Source organism: Trachurus trachurus (genome assembly GCF_905171665.1).
Source record: "Trachurus trachurus genome assembly, chromosome: 4".
Classification (NCBI taxonomy): Eukaryota; Metazoa; Chordata; class Actinopteri; order Carangiformes; family Carangidae; genus Trachurus; species Trachurus trachurus.
In genome coordinates this window covers 1,428,790-1,447,463 of record NC_139898.1, presented here as the reverse complement: position 1 = coordinate 1,447,463, position 18,674 = coordinate 1,428,790, and the positions used below count along the sequence as shown (strand labels likewise).

Sequence of the window (18,674 nt, the reverse complement as noted above, 5' to 3'; positions counted from 1 at the left end):
GTGATTGCTGACGGAAAATAGGACTATTTAGGACTTATATTAACAAAAACATTCCACTGATATCTGCTTTAACACAAACATTCACCTTACTTCTGCTTTAACTAATATTTATATTATTATATGACTGGCTTACAAACCTAATTTTTAACTCAATGTTTGAAGTATATGTTTATTCCCACAATACAAATGGGCACTGACAACATGCAACCTAGAAATTTTATCTGGGCTAATTTTCTTATCATTAATCTTTGTACAACTGCTCAGTGAGCTCTTGCGCAACTGTGGTGAACTTCATATGCAACCTAAGATCTAAATACCCTTGTTGTTGTTGTAAGGAATGTGTCAGCACACATTCTCACATATCTGTCTTATCTTAGCTTGCCTATGGAGGTGAGATTATCTGCTGAGAGCTTCAGATATCTTGTGGTCTGTGAAGTCCTGTGAATTGATGTATCAAACATCTACGAGTAGAATCTCAAAAAGCAGCGCCTTAAAAACGTTAATGATGGCTGCTCGACATAGAATGACACATTTTTCAGTCTGTGCAGAACGGATCATAAAGAATCTAACACATTTAGTGTAACTGCAAAGTGTTTGGAATCTTCTGTCAACTTCATCTTTACGAAGCCCTTTTAATATTACTGAAATTTACTGAAACAACTTTGTTGTACTTTTTACAGCAACAACCCCTTGTCTTGTCCCACAGGATGTATTACATTCTAATAGGTGTTGGTAGTCCAGACAGGGTTATTGTAATTACAGGTACAGTATATCATTAATGTAGAGAGGGAACAGATCTGTGGTTATTGTCATGCAGCTACATGTGCATGTTGGAGCGGGTATAACACATCCCTCATGCACTTGCACTTATGTTTATTGAAAACAAACATGGTGCACTGCAGAAATGTGTCTGCAAATTATGGTAAATCAAAATGTTTGTTGAGTCCATTATTGTTTCCACTGGTAACTAACCATAGAGTAGTTTGTGGTTCAGCCAGAAAGTACTGAATTGAGCCAGATATGACAGACCTGTGTGTGTTGCACGCTGAAAGGATTATCCAGCTGTTACTGTGAGAACCGTTGAGACCAAAGAAGTTCGATTTTTTTCAGCGTGGATTAAAGGAAGCTGAGAGTCTTTCACAAAAATCAGCTTGCACACATACGAGACCCTCTTGATATTCACACCGGAAGGAAACAGGCGTCAAACCAGCTACTTCATCTGAGCCCAGCCTGTGCACCTTCTTGCGCTCCCCTCTTACATGTGAGTCTGTGGTGTACAGAAAAAAACCCAGAAAAAACTGAGCAACAAAGGTGTTAAACTGCAAAGAGGAGGAAGAAGAAGCTGTGCAGCAAAACGAACGCAAAGCATTGTAAGCTCACTTTAAAACTGTCACGTAACCTGTTTACACTGTGTACACTGTGCTTTAGTTATTGTAAGTGGCAGATAAAGAAAATAGAAACCTCCTTTATTCTTCAGACTGCTACTGTGCTGCTGTGGAATACACGGAAAAACAGCCTCATGGTGCCTTTATCTAAATACTTTCCAGTGGTCATGACAAATCTCATGTGGGTGTCCATAATATGAGCATAGCCCACTCAAACATGACACCCACTGGATTTCAGTGGCAAAGGCTTGATTAATTAACAAAACACTTCCTGGTTTCACCAAATGGAAACTATACTTTCTCTTTATTTAGTTCAAAAGCAATTGACATGGAATATTTTTTGTGGATCCTATAACCACACATTTACACATCATAGCTACATGTCAGGTACACCCAAAAATAAATATTTAAAATTTGCTACAACTAAATCAGCACCTTAGTGTTTAACTGACTATCCCAACATTTACATTAGTCACAATATTTGTTCATAAATAAGTGGAAATTGCAATAAACTGTCAATTAAAAAGCTGGCAGTAAAGACAGAATGCAATATTGGACCTGGATTTTAACATCATATTCAGTGCAGTTATTGTCTCATTGGGCTAACATTCAACAAAGGATTCATTTGGGTAAAGTGATGAGCAAGATCTGGCACATTCTGAGTTGACATACTATCACTGGAGTGACTCACTGCTGCTCACTGAAAGCTCAAAGACTTCAGACCTTGTAGAGACCAAAGAAGTTGGCGTAATGTTCATGAGTGAGATAATGGGGCTGTGATACATTCACATAAACTCTGTCGTATTTCTGCAGCTTGAGGGCCGAGGCCAGGTAGCTGTCGGTGGTCCAGGAGTGCTGCAGCTCCCTGGAGCAGAAGCCGGCCCGGTGGGCCTCCATCAGGTTCACAGGCTGCACGTGGCCCACTCTCCTCACAAACACAGAGTGAGTGAAGGAGGACGGGGAGCAGCTCTTCAGGATCAGCTCCACCCGTGAGTAAATGTGGTACAGTCCGCTCTCGTTGACCTGCAGACCACCGTCCTCAAAGCGGTACGTCACTCCTCCAGACACGAAGGACCGACTGGTCCTCAACTCCCATCGCAGAGTCTGAGACTGGCCTTTCACTTTGTCAACCCGGCCTGGAAGAGGAGACATGATGTCACTGCATGTACATATTAAAAACAATCCAAGTTTAGCTTCACTATTTATTGTGTTCAAACCAAAAGTCTAGACAGGCCATCTGCCACTACAGAGGAAACAACACCAGAATACCAAAAGTTATTGGAAGGTATAAAGGACTCGAGAGAAGTCGGAGGTTATGTGATCTATGCAAAGACGGCCAGATTGGTGATGAGTTCCATGCTTTGTTTGAATGCAAGAATACATGTATTGTATATCTAAGAGGATAATACCTCCCTAAATACTATGTTTAAACTAATTTTGTTATTACAGTCTGATAAAACTAAAGTTATTTATAAGCTAGGTGCCTTTCTACCTCTGTTTAAGTGATAGTTTTTGCTTTGTCCTGGTCAGAGATGTACTGTATGTACAGAGTATGTACAGCCCCACTGCCTCTTGCTATGTCTGATTATTTGTATTGTTTTATTGTTTGTGTTCCATACCACTTACATGGTCGTGAGAAATAAAGTGAAAAGTGAAAAGTGAATAAAAAGGTTACCTATGACATGTGCTGCAGATCTGCTGTCTTCTTCTCTGCTGTCGTCTCCGTGCACCTCAGGTTCACTGAAACCTGCAACCACCCTCAGATTACATTCTTTCTCATCATCTCTAGTTTGGAGACAGGATTGTGAATGTGTGTTTGTGTTGATTGTTTACACTCACCAATTTGCTTCTGTGGTGAACTGAACTCTGTTTCAGGATTATCCTTCAGTAAAATGAAAGAAACAGAGACATTTATTCGACACCACATCATACAAACGCTTTTTTTTTCTCTCTGCCTCAGCGCCTTCATCTGAAAGTTCTCTCACAGAGTGACTGAGTGAGGATTTCCTGTCTCACTGGTCCACAGTGACCACAGATGGAACGATTAAGTCTTTGGTTTGCATTTTTAAATGTCAGAGTGGGGCTGAAGTGTTTTCGAGTCTTCAGACCGTGCCCGAGTCAAATGTGAATTAATTATTAAACTTTGCAACTCTTTCCAGTAGGTTTTCCATGCTCCCACCTTCCACTTATCACCCCCCACTCTATGCAATAGGTGAGAGAAGTCACACCTTTTTAATTTTGTACAACTCTATCCCATTAAAAATGAACAAGCAATATCACACACAAAGGAACACTATTAACATTTATATTATTTGTCACTGACCGGTCAACTGTTTAAAACTTTGCAAATTGGAACCACCTCAATACTTGTACACCACTATAGCTACTTCATTAAAAACTCACAGAATTTCACTAACTCTCTCCATTCTGTCTTTTTTCAATATTATCTTCCACATCCATGATCCCAGCCTGTGGTTCCATCCTTACCTGTCTCATCTGTTTCAGTTGGGTCTGCATCTTGTAGATCTGGTAGGCTTCAAAGCCCAGGGCAGCAAACACCAGCAGAAACAGCATCAGCACAATCATGGCCAGGCCGGGGCTGATCCCCATGCAGCCCCGGCTCTTCTCCCGGCCCCTCAGCCTCTGCTGGGCGGGGGGGAACGGCCAGCAGGGCACCAGAGCTGGAGGCTGGTCAGAGCTCGGACCGCTCCCGCCTCCATTCACAAGGAACACCTGTGGGAAGGGATAGTTCTGGTCAAGGCTCATGTTGCAGGTCCTACACCCAAAGTCAAACCGTCTGTGTGTGTGAGTCGTCTCTGCATGAAGGAGGTGTGTACTCTGTCTTAAAAGGCCGAGCTTCAGCTGTCAAGACATTCACCACCCACAGCACCTCCCACACACACACACAGTGCACACACAAGACAAGTGCACATCACTTTTCATGATCTCTGTCTTTTGCTCTTCTCCTGCTCTGCTGGATGCTTTTTATGCAGAATTACTGAACTTTATTAGGCTTTATCTGACAGTTTGGGAGCTTTATGTGCTTACTGCTGCATTCAGGTTTTAGTGCTTTCTTTGAGTTGTAAAGTCACTTTGGATAAAAACATCTTCCAAATGAACACATGTAAATGTACTTATTCAGAAAGGGCTATGACTGCTCACACTAATATGTGGCACTAATTTAGTTTTTTTGTGTGTGTGTGTGCTTTTTATACTTTGCTTTTAACTTTGTAGCACTTGAATTGAAAAGTGCATTAGAAATAAAATGTATTATTATTATTATTATTAACTGTGTCTTTGACTGTGCAGTGCATACAGACTGAAGAACTGTGGGCAAAGGCTGTGGGGGGAAGGATGCTACAGGTTTGGTGCGGCTCCCCATTGACTAACCACCAGCTTAACAGAAAAAAAAAAAAAAAAAACCCTGTCCAGACGTTCCACGAAAAGAGACATTCAGCAGCCACAGACACACACTCATCACAGCATGTCATGGCTCCTTTTACATGTCATGGGTCTTGTGAATCAGGTGACATACATTTCATCACTTCTAGGAATTTTTTTGTGAGCTCTGCGCTGCTTTTTCGGAAAGTTCTCCTTTAAATGTACTGAATCTTTCTCCACTAAAAAAAAAAAAAAATGCATCGTTCTTAATATGAATTTTCCCTTCAGATCAGTATTTGTGAGGCACGGTGTGTTGGTAAACAGTGATACAGCAGTTTCAGAAGCACACAGCGTATAGTCTTGGTGGGAAGATACGGCTGCCACATGAAAAGGGCTCACGTCTCTGCACTGCCTTCCGTGCTGGCTGCTGATGAAAAGCTGGTAGCGATACGCAACTCTACGCAACTGCAAATTAACCCCAACCAATACCTCAGAAATGTGCTTACAGGAAAGATGAACACAACACCCCACTCAGTCTGGAGCTATACCACTGTGGTCTTTGTGACACTTCTAGGTTTGTCTCCTTGGATATAGAGCAGTTACGCAGCTTTGTCCTTGCGGTCGCTGCAGTTTCCATAAGACATTACTTTTCATCATTTGCTTAATCAAAAAAAAAAACTGTTTCCAGCAATTAGATAACTCTAGTGGTGATTCATACTAAAGTTTGTAGTGGTTTTGATGCAAACTCCTCTGCCCCCCCAGATAAGATGCAAGAAACAACCAGCCTTGCAATTGAGCAGTGCACACTTACAGACTGAAACAAACACTTTGGCGTCTATTATTGTCATTGGTGTTCAGGCCAGTGTACGTGGTGGTGGTGGTAAAAATCATATTGATAAATATGGACGCTCTCTCCATGGCTGCAAAAGCTTAGTTTCGTTTCTCTGGCCCCTGCAGAAAAAGGGAAACCCACCTTTTCAACGTGTGTATAGCGCTAAAGGTGACTACGTCAGGCTTTACCATAAAGGGCACAGAGGACCTGCTTTCTAGAAGCTGATGCGTCCGTTTCCCAGAAGTGTCATGCTGAAAGTGGTCGTCGCAGCAGCAGCAGCAGCAGCAGCAGCAGCAGCAGCAGCAACAGAGGCAGCAGCAGTGGCAGCAGTAGCAGTAGCAGCTCACAGTGGGTTAGGTGGGAGGGTGGGGTTTGGGGTCTAACCAGGCCGCACTCAGAGCTGCTGCTCCACTTCATGTAACCGAAGAGACTAAAATGAATCACTGAATCAGCATGTATCTCAATCAATTACTGGGTTTCTCACAGTCACCGGCCGTTGTGCAGCATCACGGAGCCAGCTGTGGTCACAGTGACTAACTGAAAACGACCGTGAAATTGCACAACAGAGCTTTTTATCAGGTCTTGAAAGTGGAGCTTTAATAGGAAACTGAAATTCATGAATTCATTTCATGTTTTCTCATAGTGTGACTGTCACACTCATGTATGGAGTACATTAAAATATTACCAGGGACTCACACAATCAAATCTTAAAGGGATAGTTCACCCAAAATTCAAATTTCACTCATTATCTACTCACCCTCATGTCGACTAAGAGCTGTGAGAATTTTCAGAGTCCTCCGTGCCTTCTCTGAGTTACGGGGGGGTCAGCGTAGCAGTATTTGTCCATATAATGGTTGTCAATGGATACCAACTTTCTTCGTCCAAAAAGACACACCAAAAAACATCCAAATACCTCCATAGTGCTCGTCTGTAATGTCCCTCTTGTATTGAAGCCCCGACATGAGAAATTGTTCCACCAGTCAGTGCAAATCACGCGAGATTTGCACTGACACAGGAAGAGCAGTGAACCGAGACACTGGGAGCTTCCTCTACAAACAAGCTTAAAATATAGACTTATTTAATTTTTTTCAGAACAATTTCTCATGTCGGGGCTTCAATATCAGAGGGACATTACAGACGAGCAGTATGGAGGTATTTGGATGTTTTTTGGTGTGTCTTTTTGGACGAAGAAAGTTGGTATCCATTGACAACCATTATATGGACAAATACTACTGCGCGGACCCCCCTGTAACTCAGAGAAGGCACGGAGGACTCTGAAAATTCTCCCAGCCCTTAGTCGACATGAGGGTGAGTAGATAATGAGTGAAATTTAAATTTTGGGTGAACTATCCTTTTAAATACTTCAGTAAAAAAAATTGATATTACTATTTGGCCCATGAGAACCACTATCAAATGGGAACCGTTGAATGAACACAGGACATGAAAGGTTTCAGTCAGTGTATTTTATAAATGTAGAAAATTGAGTGCTATTATATTTTATGATGTAAAAATATCATGAGTGACAGTCCTCAGAGTCCTCAGAGTCCTCGGAGGAAGAGTAACAGTCTAGTCCCAGGACATGAGCAGTCTTCTCCTCTGTTGTGCTGCTGTTCAGTGATGTCTCAGGTTTCCTCTCTGCTGTTTCAGTCTCTAACTTACACACGTGGACGTCACCTTTCTGCTGGGTAACCAAACCCATTCCGGTCCCATCATCCTCCTCTGTCCCTCTGCTCCTTGTCCCTATTTGTCCTGATGCAGAACTCCTGAGGTTTGGCAGGCCAGAATGCAGCACCCGGGCAAGACTTTGTGTTTGAGAAGACACAAGCTGAGTGTGTGGTGTCCGTCCTCTGAACGCAGCAGCAGCCACTGCTAGTTGTGTTGGGTCAAAGGAGAGGGGCTGGTCCTGGTCCTGGTCCCCACAGACCACTGCTGAGCTTTCTGACAGTGGATTGGTGGCGGAGCAGCCGGGGGCCGAGGTTCTGTCACATCCAGTCCAACCGCTCGTCAGATCACTGTCGGCTCCGCGGCGCTGACTGCTGTCCTCCTGTGACCAAGGCTTTTTAACTGTAAACCAGAGTGAGGACACAGAGAGATGAGAGGTCAGAGGACTGTCAGTTGTTGGTGTCTTAAGGGACAACCCACTCAAAATTAAACATTTCAACTCAGATTAGACAAGCAGAGTGTCTGGTTCCCCTTGTGGGTCAGAAGAACCTTCTAACACATCAACTTTGAGGACAACATGTTCATCTGCTGCCTAACATATCCCACCCACTACCAGCTACCATGAAATTGTTATTCAGTGTTGTTCACACCTGTCAGTGTTCATAACGTTAGGCCTGATTAGTTTATACTAGGGATGTCACGATTATAGATTTTCTTGGTACGATTATTGTCAGAGAAATAATCACAGTACTACGATTATCACGATTATTACGCACTAATTAATTTCACAACACTATGAATGTGTAAAATCAAATATAGTCAAAATATAACTACATTACTCATTGTTTACACAAAATATTTCAAGTATCTATTAATATATGACGAATTCTTAATCCCCAGGGGAAACATTTGAAATATTCAGGTCATGAATTGTCATCTATACCAAATGTTTGCATTTATTTTAATCGTTTTTGTTTTGTTTTGCTTTTTTTAAATTAAAAATGACACGCTAACATTTAAATTCCTACCAATTCAATGTTGCATTAGTTAAATGGACCAGTATCTGTGCATTTACCTTTATTTTTGCGCACATCTGCCAATAAGGTTCCAACATCACATTTTTGTGAAAGTAATGGTATTTAGGAATCTTTACAATTAAATAATTGTGGCGTTTAATACCATGATTAATTGTGACAACAAGTAATCGTGACATCCCTAGTGTATACTGTATAACTGTATAAGCTTTGCTCATTTAAAAAACAAGTTAGACTCTTCCAGCCACCTCATGAAGGGATCTTGCTGTGTTCCCCTGAAATGAGGTAACTACAGCTTGTTGCTTATTCTAGAAAAAAAAAAGACTTTTACATAATTATCAGATAATAATTTAAGTAAACCTGCCTAACACAGCACAATTTACATACATAAACTCAAAAGTGCTGCATATTAAAATATAAAAAACTGGAAGAACAACATCTGTTCTTCCTGTGACACTGTGCCATTTGTTCATCTGATCCTGTCACTGTTCACATGCGCAGACTCACTGATGCCATGTCATCGTATTGGAATGGACATTTTTGTTGACACTCAGTCACTCACTAAGGCTGTCTTTACACTACAGGCCTTGATGCCCAATTCCGATTTGTTGCCTATATCTGATTTTTTTGACTGTCTATTTACATGTTCTATCAGAAGTGACCCATATCTGATAATCTGCATTTACACCTGCATGAAACAACACGCTGGAAATAAACTAGTGATTTTTTTTTTTAATACGGGAGATTATGATTCCATAATATTTTTAAACGAAGGTGAGTCTGGTGCTCAGAGTTCATATCCACCACGTCACTTACAATGTCTGCCCTTACAAAATGAAGTTAGTGAAGTGGCTGCGTGGAGCGGACGGGACAGCTTCACACATTTGTGTACATTGTTTGTTTTTCCTCTCTTGATTTCTTATCGGCTCGGTTCAGTTTTCATCGGTAGGAAAACCTGAAATCTGGTGTTTATCTCACGCGCTCTCTTTTTTCACACTCCCTCACTTGCCCTCGTATCGATCCGCATAGAAATAAATGTTACTGTGGGCCTAGTATAGGAAAACAAGAACTAGTGAGGGGGAAAAACAGATGCGCGAACACCACAAAAATGAAACACTGTAACTCCTGTGACAGTGACTACAGCTGGCCACAGCTGACCACGGTAGTCCAGGTTAGAGGTCGACCGATAGTGGATTTTTAAATTCCGATATAATAACGATAGTTTGGAGCAGGAAAAAGCGAGTAAAAACCGCCATTTTGGCCCAGTATGGACTTAGCCTTCCAGCCCGAGCGCAGAGAGTGCATGATTGGACCTACAACCCCGCTCTTCCAGCCCGGGCCCAAGTCATGACCCTACTACGTTTCACCCGGAGCTGGCTGGAGGAAGTGGCCGGGCCACCGATTGTGGACCGGGTGGTAATTGACCGATGCCTCCGGGGACTGCCCCCCGACACCAAGAGGTATGTTGCCCAGCAGGGGGCCCCCACTTTGGACAATTTGGTAGCCCTATTGGAGAACCACAAAGTAATGGGGGGCCTCATGCGGTCAGAGAGTAACCGTTCAACTAATCCCAAAATCAAGGGCGAGAGGGAGATGGGGAGCAAGGTGGTCAGCCCCCCAGCCGGCCGACTGTTCCCTGGATGGGCTGGACCGACAGCCCAACGAGCCCCACCATTTGCCGTACTCCGATGTTTCACCTGTGGCAGGGAAGGACACTTCGCCCGAGAGTGCCCCGGTCGGGAGGAATCAATGCCCACAGCGGGAACCTCTGAAGGCAAAGCTTTCTACTGCCAACACCTCACCACCTGTTGGGCCCATGAGGGAGCACCGGCCCCGAAGTTTCCTGTGAAGATTGCTGGGAAGGATACCGAGGCACTTTTGGACTCCGGAAGTATGGTCTCCCTCATCAGACCTGAATTTGCCAGCACAACAATGGGAGCAGAGATCCCTGTGTCATGTATCCATGGGGAAACACGGAGGTATCCAACCTCCATCATCAAGGTGATCACGCCACGGGGCCCCTTCACTCTACAGGCGGGGGTCGTCGAACAACTTCCAGTCCCTGTCCTGGTTGGGCGAGACAGCCCCCTCTTCTCGCTTTACTGGCCAGGGAGAAACCGGAAACCCAAGGGGAGGATCCGGAAGCGACCCCTGGAGACCAAAAGATCGGCTATAACCCAACCGGCGCTGGCAGGTGAGCCCCCCGATGGCAGTGCAGCCGAGACCAGTGAGGACGACGCCGGTGAGGGTGTCAATGATCAGTCCATGGTCACAGTGCAGGAGGGGCCCCTGGAGGATATAGGGTCAGATGAAGGCTTCTCGCAATTTCCTGAAGCTGAAATGGATGGGGGACCTAGGTTGGGCCGGTTTGGCTCGGCGCAGCTCCAGGACCCCAATCTGGCCCAGGCTTGGAGGGATGTCCAAGTGATCGAGGGCCAAAACCAGGAGGGGGTGAGTCAAGTGTCTTTTCCACATTTCATGGTGAAAAATAAACTGTTGTATCGAGTCTCCCAGAAAAATGCTGAAGTGTGTGAACAGTTGGTTGTCCCAAAAACATATGTCTCAAAAGTCTTATATCTAGCCCACACCCACCTCCTAGGGGGGCATCTGGGGAGAGAGAAGACCTATGAACGGATTCTCAGCCGCTTCTACTGGCCGGGGGTCAAGAGAGCTGTGGAGGAGTACTGTAAACACTGTGCCGAGTGCCAAACCAACGCCCCAAAGGTAACATACAGAAATCCACTCATACCTCTACCCATTATCGAAACCCCATTTAGTAGGATTGGTATGGACATAGTGGGGCCCTTACCAAAATCTAGCCGGGGTCACCGCTATATTCTGGTCATACTGGATTATGCCACCCGATATCCTGAGGCCATTCCCCTGCGCACTGCAACTGGGAAGGCAGTGGCTAGGGAACTGTTCCTGCTCTTCAGTAGAGTGGGCCTGCCAGAAGAGATCCTGACAGATCAGGGATCCTGCTTCATGTCTGGGGTGATGAAAAGGATGTGTCAACTCCTGAAGGTAAGACAGATCAGAACCTCTGTCTACCACCCACAGACGGATGGATTAGTTGAAAGGTTCAACAAAACACTAAAGCATATGCTACGCAAAATAATAGATGTGGATGGTAAAAACTGGGACCAGTTGCTGCCATATGTTCTTTTCTCTGTCCGTGAGGTCCCACAGGGTTCCACCGGGTTCTCCCCCTTCGAGCTGGTGTATGGACGCCGACCTCGAGGCCTGTTGGACCTGGCCAAAGACGCTTGGGAAGAACAACCCCCCACTCAGCGCAGCATCGTGGAACATGTGGAACAAATGCATCACAGAATGACTCAAGTCTGGCCTCTGGTGCGGGAACACATGGAACGGGCCCAAACCCAGCAGGCTCACGTGTACAACCGGAGGGCGCAGGTGAGAACATTCCAACCGGGAGACAAAGTGATGGTGTTGATCCCCACTAACGATTGCAAGTTTTTGGCAAAATGGCAGGGACCTTATGAAGTAATGGAACAAATGGGACCGGTAAATTATCGGGTCAGACAGGTTGGTCGCAGGAAGGGCCAGCAACTGTATCACATCAATCTGCTGAAGCCCTGGCACGAACCGGTCCCTATCCCCACCAGCGTCCTGGCCGCCACTCACCCCCAGATCACAACCCCTGTGAGACTGGGTGATCAGTTGTCTTCCAGACAGGTCCAAGAGGTCCAGGAGCTCCTGGCCAAAAGCAAAGATGTCTTTTCAGAGACCCCCGGCCAGACAACGCTCATCGCCCATGACATATGTACGGAGCCAGGGAAAACGGTAAGACTGCGACCTTACCGCATCCCAGAGGCACGACGGGGAGCCATCAGGAAGGAGGTGAGAAAAATGCTGGACCTTGGGGTGTTGGAGGAGTCGCACAGTGCCTGGTCCAGCCCCATAGTCCTCGTGGGGAAACCAGATGGGAGCATCAGGTTCTGCAACGATTACAGAAAGTTGAATGAAATATCACAGTTTGACACGTACCCTATGCCCCGTGTAGACGAGCTGATCGAGAGGCTGGGGCCGGCCCGGTTCATCTCCACCCTGGACCTGACCAAAGGGTATTGGCAGGTGCCACTCACTCAGCAAGCAAAGGAGAAGACCGCCTTCTCGACACCAGATGGCGCCTTCCAGTATCGAGTCCTCCCATTTGGCCTCCATGGAGCCCCAGCCACGTTTCAGAGGCTCATGGACAAGGTCCTCCGGCCCCATCAAGACTATGCTGCAGCATACATAGATGACATCATTATACACAGTATCTCATGGAAAGATCATCTGCAGCGCCTGGAAGCAGTTATCCAATCCTTACGCGAGGCAGGACTCACAGCCAACCCAGGGAAGTGCTCTTTGGCCTTGGAGGAGGCAAATTACCTGGGGTACACTGTGGGACGAGGGAACGTCAAGCCACAGGTGAAGAAGACAGACGCTATTGCAACGTGGCCCCAACCCCAGACCAAACGTCAGGTGAGGACCTTCCTGGGGTTAGTGGGTTACTACCGACAGTTTATCCCTAACTTTGCCTCCCTAGCAGGGCCCCTCAATGAGCTGACGAAAAAAGGGGCGCCCAACCAGGTGAAGTGGACGGAACAGACTGAGCAGGCCTTCAGGGCTTTGAGAACAGCCCTCTGCAGCGAACCCGTGCTCCATACCCCAGACTTCAGGAGGAGGTTCGTACTGCAGACTGACGCATCCATGGTAGGCCTGGGGGGGGTCCTGTCCCAAATCCATGAAGGGAGTGAATACCCCATAACCTTTGTGAGCCGTAAACTGCTTCCCCATGAGAAGAATTATGCGACCATAGAGAAGGAGGCCTTGGCTGTTAAGTGGGCGGTGGAAAAACTCCGTTACTATTTACTGGGGCGGGAGTTCACGTTGGTCACTGATCATGCTCCATTAAAGTGGATGGCCAACAATAAAGACAGAAATGCCAGAATAACCCGTTGGTTTTTGCACCTGCAGGATTTCCGCTTTACAGTTGAACACAGGGCTGGAAGGCTACACGGAAATGCTGATGCCATGTCCAGGAGGGATGACTGCTGGTGGACCGCCGCTCCCCCGGATGGTGGGGAGCTGAGGGGGGGGGTATGTGAGAGCCCTGCTCATGCTCAGCACCTCACAGGGCCTCCCATCAGCCAGCTGAGGCAGAGGGGAGGGGTGGTGAGGGGGCGGTACTACCCCAGGTGTCAGCAATCCACAGGACAATCAGGTGATTGCCAGCCTTCATATACCCTGCAGAAGCAGAGGAGAGGTTGGCTGGACTGGAGCAGTGAACAGAGCAGGAGCACGAGGAGAAATCACTGAGGAGAAAGCAAACAGGTCAGTGGGAAACTTCACCCTCCACTAACCTCTGGTCTCTTTTGTTTCCCTCTCGCTCTGACCAGGAGAGCCAGTACCGAGCCCCCTGAGCGGCCACCAAGCCGAGGAAGATTTCAGTTGTTTGTCGTCCCTCACCCCTTTTTTCAGTTCCCCTCCCCACCCCCCACCTGTTAAGAATAAAAGACCCCAAGTGGGCTTCACCGCAACGCTGTGTCCAGTCCCTTCTGTTCCTCTCTGGCTACCCACTGCTCACTCGCACGGCCAAGCGGCCACACTGTCCTTTCAAAATAAAAGCACAAAAAGCCAGAGGGAAAAAAAAAAAAAAAAAAAAAACACTGACTCGTGAGCTGGTGGCGGTGAGATATTTAGCGTGGCAGCCGCCACCACATTATCTATGCAGGAACCCTGTCCATATATGATTAAGAGAAAATACTACAGTGTTTCTCATTAAATAACAAGAGAGTTTCGTTCCAGTCAGCCCCTCCACCTGCCGCCTCTCTCTTACTGCGGTCACACCGCACCTACAGTACAGTACCCTCACCTGGGTCACTTCTCCGCTGCTGCCGCTGCACACGCCCCGTCTCTCTCTCTCCCATGCTCTGTGTGTGTGTGAAGAGCAGCCCCGCCCCTCAGTGATCAGAGAGACAGAGAGCGGCAGGGAAGAAGCAGTTTATGGCGCTGTGGAAAAAACTGCAGCCATCGGCCACTATCGGATTCGGAGCCAAGTTCCGCTGATTCCGATAGTTTGTAAAACGTCCTATCAGCGCAGATTAATCGGCCAAAACGATTAATCGGTCGACCTCTAGTCCAGGTCAGCCCCACGTGTCAATCACAGGCTACAGAGGTTCAGCGAGACGCCTGAGCACGTGAATTAATATTATCATTGATGACGTATGACACGTGTTGCCAGGAAAGATCTGATCTGTCTGTTTAGACTGCAGACGCATTGGCAGATATCCCATTTGTATCTGATTTATTTCCACATATAACGGAGCCTGAATCTGGTCTGACAATATCCGATTCAATGCGCATTTGTCCCGTTTACACATTCATGTTACAGATCCGATCTGAGCCACTTGAGAGGAAAAAATCGGAATTGGGCCACTTGAACCATGCAGTGTAAAGACAGCCTTAGAGTTGAACTTTTACTTCCTCCACCAGAAGAGAAAGTGGGCCTGAAACTCCCAGGCTGTGAACTGGCTCCCCTCCGGCCCAGACTTCACATGATGTGAAAAGCTGGAGTGCTACATCACATCTCTTATATGATCACAATTAGTGCATATTCTATTTATATTGTTATTTATTATGATGCGTCTCTATGTCACAATATGTCTCTGTGTTGTATGTTTTTACCTTTATGTGATTCTATGAGCTGCAACCCAAATTGCCCTCTGGGGACATGAAATAAACTGAACTGAACTGAACTGATCCTTTGTCAAGGTGAAAGAATGAATGCACTGACCGTTGCTGGGGCAGTCTGGGGCCTCTGCTCTCCTCTTGCAGTACGCCCGGGGAGTCCACGGCTTGTGTTTACAGGAGGGGTCAAGCACTCGCAGCTTGCCAATGAAACTTTTGTATTCCTTTTCCAAAGCCTCAATCTGCAGCTGGAACTCTGCTATCTTCCTCTCTGGGTAATGAGACAGCTGGGACTGCTGAGAGAAGCAGGCATAACAAGACAATTCAGTTATTAAAGCTGGGGTAGGCAGGATTTGTTTTAAAAATTAAATATTCACTTTTTAATCAAACTGTGTTTTCCCATTCAGCAAATCCATTTTGGTCTGGGGGTTCCTGACTGGTTGAGGGGCTGGCTCTGAAAAGTTGGTTCTCAAGGGAACCAAGAAAAAGTTGGTTCTTCCCTGTGAACCATGACATCATCAGTGGGCATGTGGTATTCTAGGTTGTGATTGTGAAGATGAGCAGGAACGAGGAGAAGGCAGCGACTGACAACCTTGAGAAAAATCATTTGTTGTGGTCTGTGTTGAGAAAACTAAATGTTTGGATTTCAAGAAAAGCTAGAAAGCAGAACAAGAAAGAACAAGTTGTATGAGTTTCCCTTCCCTTAATTAAGTAAAGTAATTCTTATCTTTGAACTCTGGGAAGAGATGGACCAGGCTGGGTTCACTCCAACACCAGACCAAATAATTAAAGGTGTTCAGAAATGGCTGTTTGTCCTGTTTGTCGCGCCTCCTTCTACGAGTTTCCACGAGTTGCTGCACGAGTTTACCCGAGTAAGGAAAACAAATTTGATTGGTTGTTATCGAGCGGGCGGGATATTCAACCGAGACGGTGTGTGTGTGTGTGTCTCAGACGTTTGATTGACGGATGAATCATGAGCAACGTGACGCATAATTCGTGCACCTGCATTATCCAATGCGAAGAAAAAAAACTGCCCCACTTTCATCCCGGATTTACTCGAAAATAGAATTTTACACAAAGTTTGGGCTACATGGTCTGATAGATGAGTTATTACACTAATGCTAAGACCCACAGTCAGTGGGCTCAAATTCATTTTTCTTTTCTGTACAGCTTTGATAAACTTTAAAAACAGAGGAAGGATTACTGAGACAGCAAAAAAGCAGGAAGTTTGAGTAATGCAGAGTAAGGTCCTCCCACTTTGGTTCCACACTTAAAGGGATATTTCAACATTTTTGGAAAATTCGCCTATTACCATAATCCCCATAGTTTTAGGAGTAGTTTCATAGGTATTCATCGGTAGGTGCCCCGCCGATCTAAAAACAGCTTGCACCGACAATTAAAGGTAATGAACCTACTCCTAAAACTATAGGGATTATGGCAATAGGAGAATTTGCCAAAATATTTTAAAATGATGTGAATGCAGGCATGGTTCACCAGAAAGCAATAAGGTTCTGAGACTCCAGAACGGAACCACAGCCTAAACCAGAAGAACTGTGTTCGTCTGAAAGCATCATCACATATCTATCGCTCTGCATCATCAGTAACGCAATAGTTACTTTCTGGTGATCAGTTACTTTTACAATGTAGTAATTCAGTTATTGGGGAAAGTAACTACCAACTATAACTAGTACTTTTTAAAAGTAGCCTACCACTGAGTATGACTTACTTACTTGAAGATAATACTCTATTTCACTCTTGATGCTGGGGATCCACTTCCTGACGGAGGGGGCTGAGTTGAGAGTTGACTGTGGGAGAGAAGCACAGAGCAGCTTCTGGGTGAGAGCAGCCGAGCCAGGTCAACGTCCTGAGACTCAATGTCAACTAGTTGCTAACTGAGAAAGACTTTACCAGCTTGGGTCTCCGCTCGTGCACATCTCTGAGGCGTCCCTCTGTACACAAAGTATTCAAGTCAGAGCCGTGATGCAGCTGTAACGTTAGCTTAGCACTGTAGCGCTGCGTGGTTGAGTCGCTATCTGCTTCTGTTACTGTTCCAGTTGTCATGGCGGCCACTTACCGTCTCTCTCCCTCTGCAGCCACAGTCTGTTCAGTCTGCCTTGTTGCTTCTCCTCGTTTCTCGCCATTTCAACTTGAGCCGTGCCGCCCGCGTGCCTCCGCCGCGGACAAAACAATGTCACGTGAGGTAGTAGAGTAACCCTCACGTGACGCTTACATCCCGCGATAACTCCCTCTGACGTCACTGAAAGGGAACGAGACTGACGTCCCAGTTGTATCAAAACTAATACAGGCTGTGCTACAAGTTGAATGTACAGGCAGATAGCGTCACGCGTGTATTGTTACTCGCAGTTTTTTTTATTGTTTTATTTTTTATGTTTCATATTCAGATGTTGTAAAGGTGTCTGTGTGTAAGGCGAGATGAGAATATGCAAGTTAAATGGCTCAGTGCAAGTTAAATGTTTGTAAATGCACGGGTCAACACTCTCCAAGCTTTTCTGAGAAATGCAGAGCCTCTTTTCAGAACTGTCTATAGGCTACTTTATGATGGATAATTATGAACTTGCACTTGTATCATCTTTTAATGTGTAATGTGTTGTCTTTCTCTGTGTTGTGTGTCCTGTATTTGGGCCTGAGTCTAATAAAAACACAACACAACATAATGTAACGTAAGATAAAGCAGCAGATAAATACAATTAAATTAAACAATAAAGCAATTGAATCCCCCAAGAACTCTCAGATAAAAACAATGCGAAAAAAGTGCAGTAGCCTATTGGTAAAAGTGAGAATCAATCAATCAATCAATCAATCAATCAATCAATCAATCAATCAATCAATCAATCAATCAATCAATCAATCAATCTTTATTTATAGAGCACTTTTCATGAGGTGCATGAGTGCTTTACATAAAACTGTAGATACAAAAAAATGTCCCCCCTTCTCCTACACATACACACACACGTGAGAAAAGGAAGCAGAAATGTTCAAGTGTTGCCCAACAAGAGTCTGCACTGCAAAGCGAGTCGCTATAATGTGGCAGCATTTTACATGTGATACAGTATGATAGATGATCCATAATGCACACTCATGGTATAGGGCGTTGTTGCCTTTTTGAAAATATTCAGAATATTTTGCTTATATCTGATCAGAAGAAACTCTTTTTATGTTAATTTAATCATGACTTTAATCATTTTCAGCAGGCCTAATGGGAGGAAGGAGGGTTGAATCATGTCAGCCTATTTATCACTTTGCAACTTTTTTTGACACACAGCTGTCATGTAAAAACACCAAAAACGTATTCACCTAAAGGCTAAATAAATAACAATGTGGTTTTAAAGACAAAATAACTTACTTCTCATGTAAAACGGTCAGAGAAGTGCCAATGACTCGTGTGGTTTAAAAAAAAAAAAAAAAGTAGGACTCTCTGCTGCACCAGTGAACTTCATGAGAACACTGTGGCCACATATGGTTTCACCATGGTGACACCCTGTCTTTGTTTCTAGGTCATGGGAAGTGAGGCATTTTTAATGTCAGCATGCCGCACGTGAGGAGTTAACTTTTTGGATGAACTTATTTTGGTACCGTACATTATTATGTAAAACTGAACAAATATAAACTAACAGCACAACTAAGTTACATCGATAACATTTGACAGTAATGCATTTTGATTTT

General features: G+C 45.1%; 2 protein-coding genes across 2 annotated transcripts; both read right to left on the bottom strand.

The window, feature by feature from the left end:
* Positions 1-1,811: 1,811 nt before the first annotated feature.
* Positions 1,812-4,173, bottom strand: faslg (Fas ligand (TNF superfamily, member 6)). The gene is made up of 4 exons (XM_083970827.1): positions 3,873-4,173; positions 3,225-3,267; positions 3,061-3,132; positions 1,812-2,521 (listed from the first exon to the last, which is right to left on the bottom strand). Exons 1-4 carry the CDS (start codon positions 4,149-4,151, stop codon positions 2,103-2,105), a joined length of 813 nt encoding a protein of 270 aa, XP_083826953.1. The 5' UTR covers positions 4,152-4,173; the 3' UTR covers positions 1,812-2,102.
* Positions 4,174-7,005: 2,832 nt separating this feature from the next.
* LOC310985162 (uncharacterized protein) lies at positions 7,006-17,179 on the bottom strand. The gene is made up of 5 exons (XM_083970656.1): positions 17,065-17,179; positions 16,899-16,939; positions 16,721-16,795; positions 15,097-15,286; positions 7,006-7,662 (listed from the first exon to the last, which is right to left on the bottom strand). The coding sequence occupies exons 1-5, from the start codon at positions 17,129-17,131 to the stop codon at positions 7,112-7,114; spliced, it is 924 nt and encodes a 307-aa protein (XP_083826782.1). The 5' UTR covers positions 17,132-17,179; the 3' UTR covers positions 7,006-7,111.
* Positions 17,180-18,674: the final 1,495 nt, after the last annotated feature.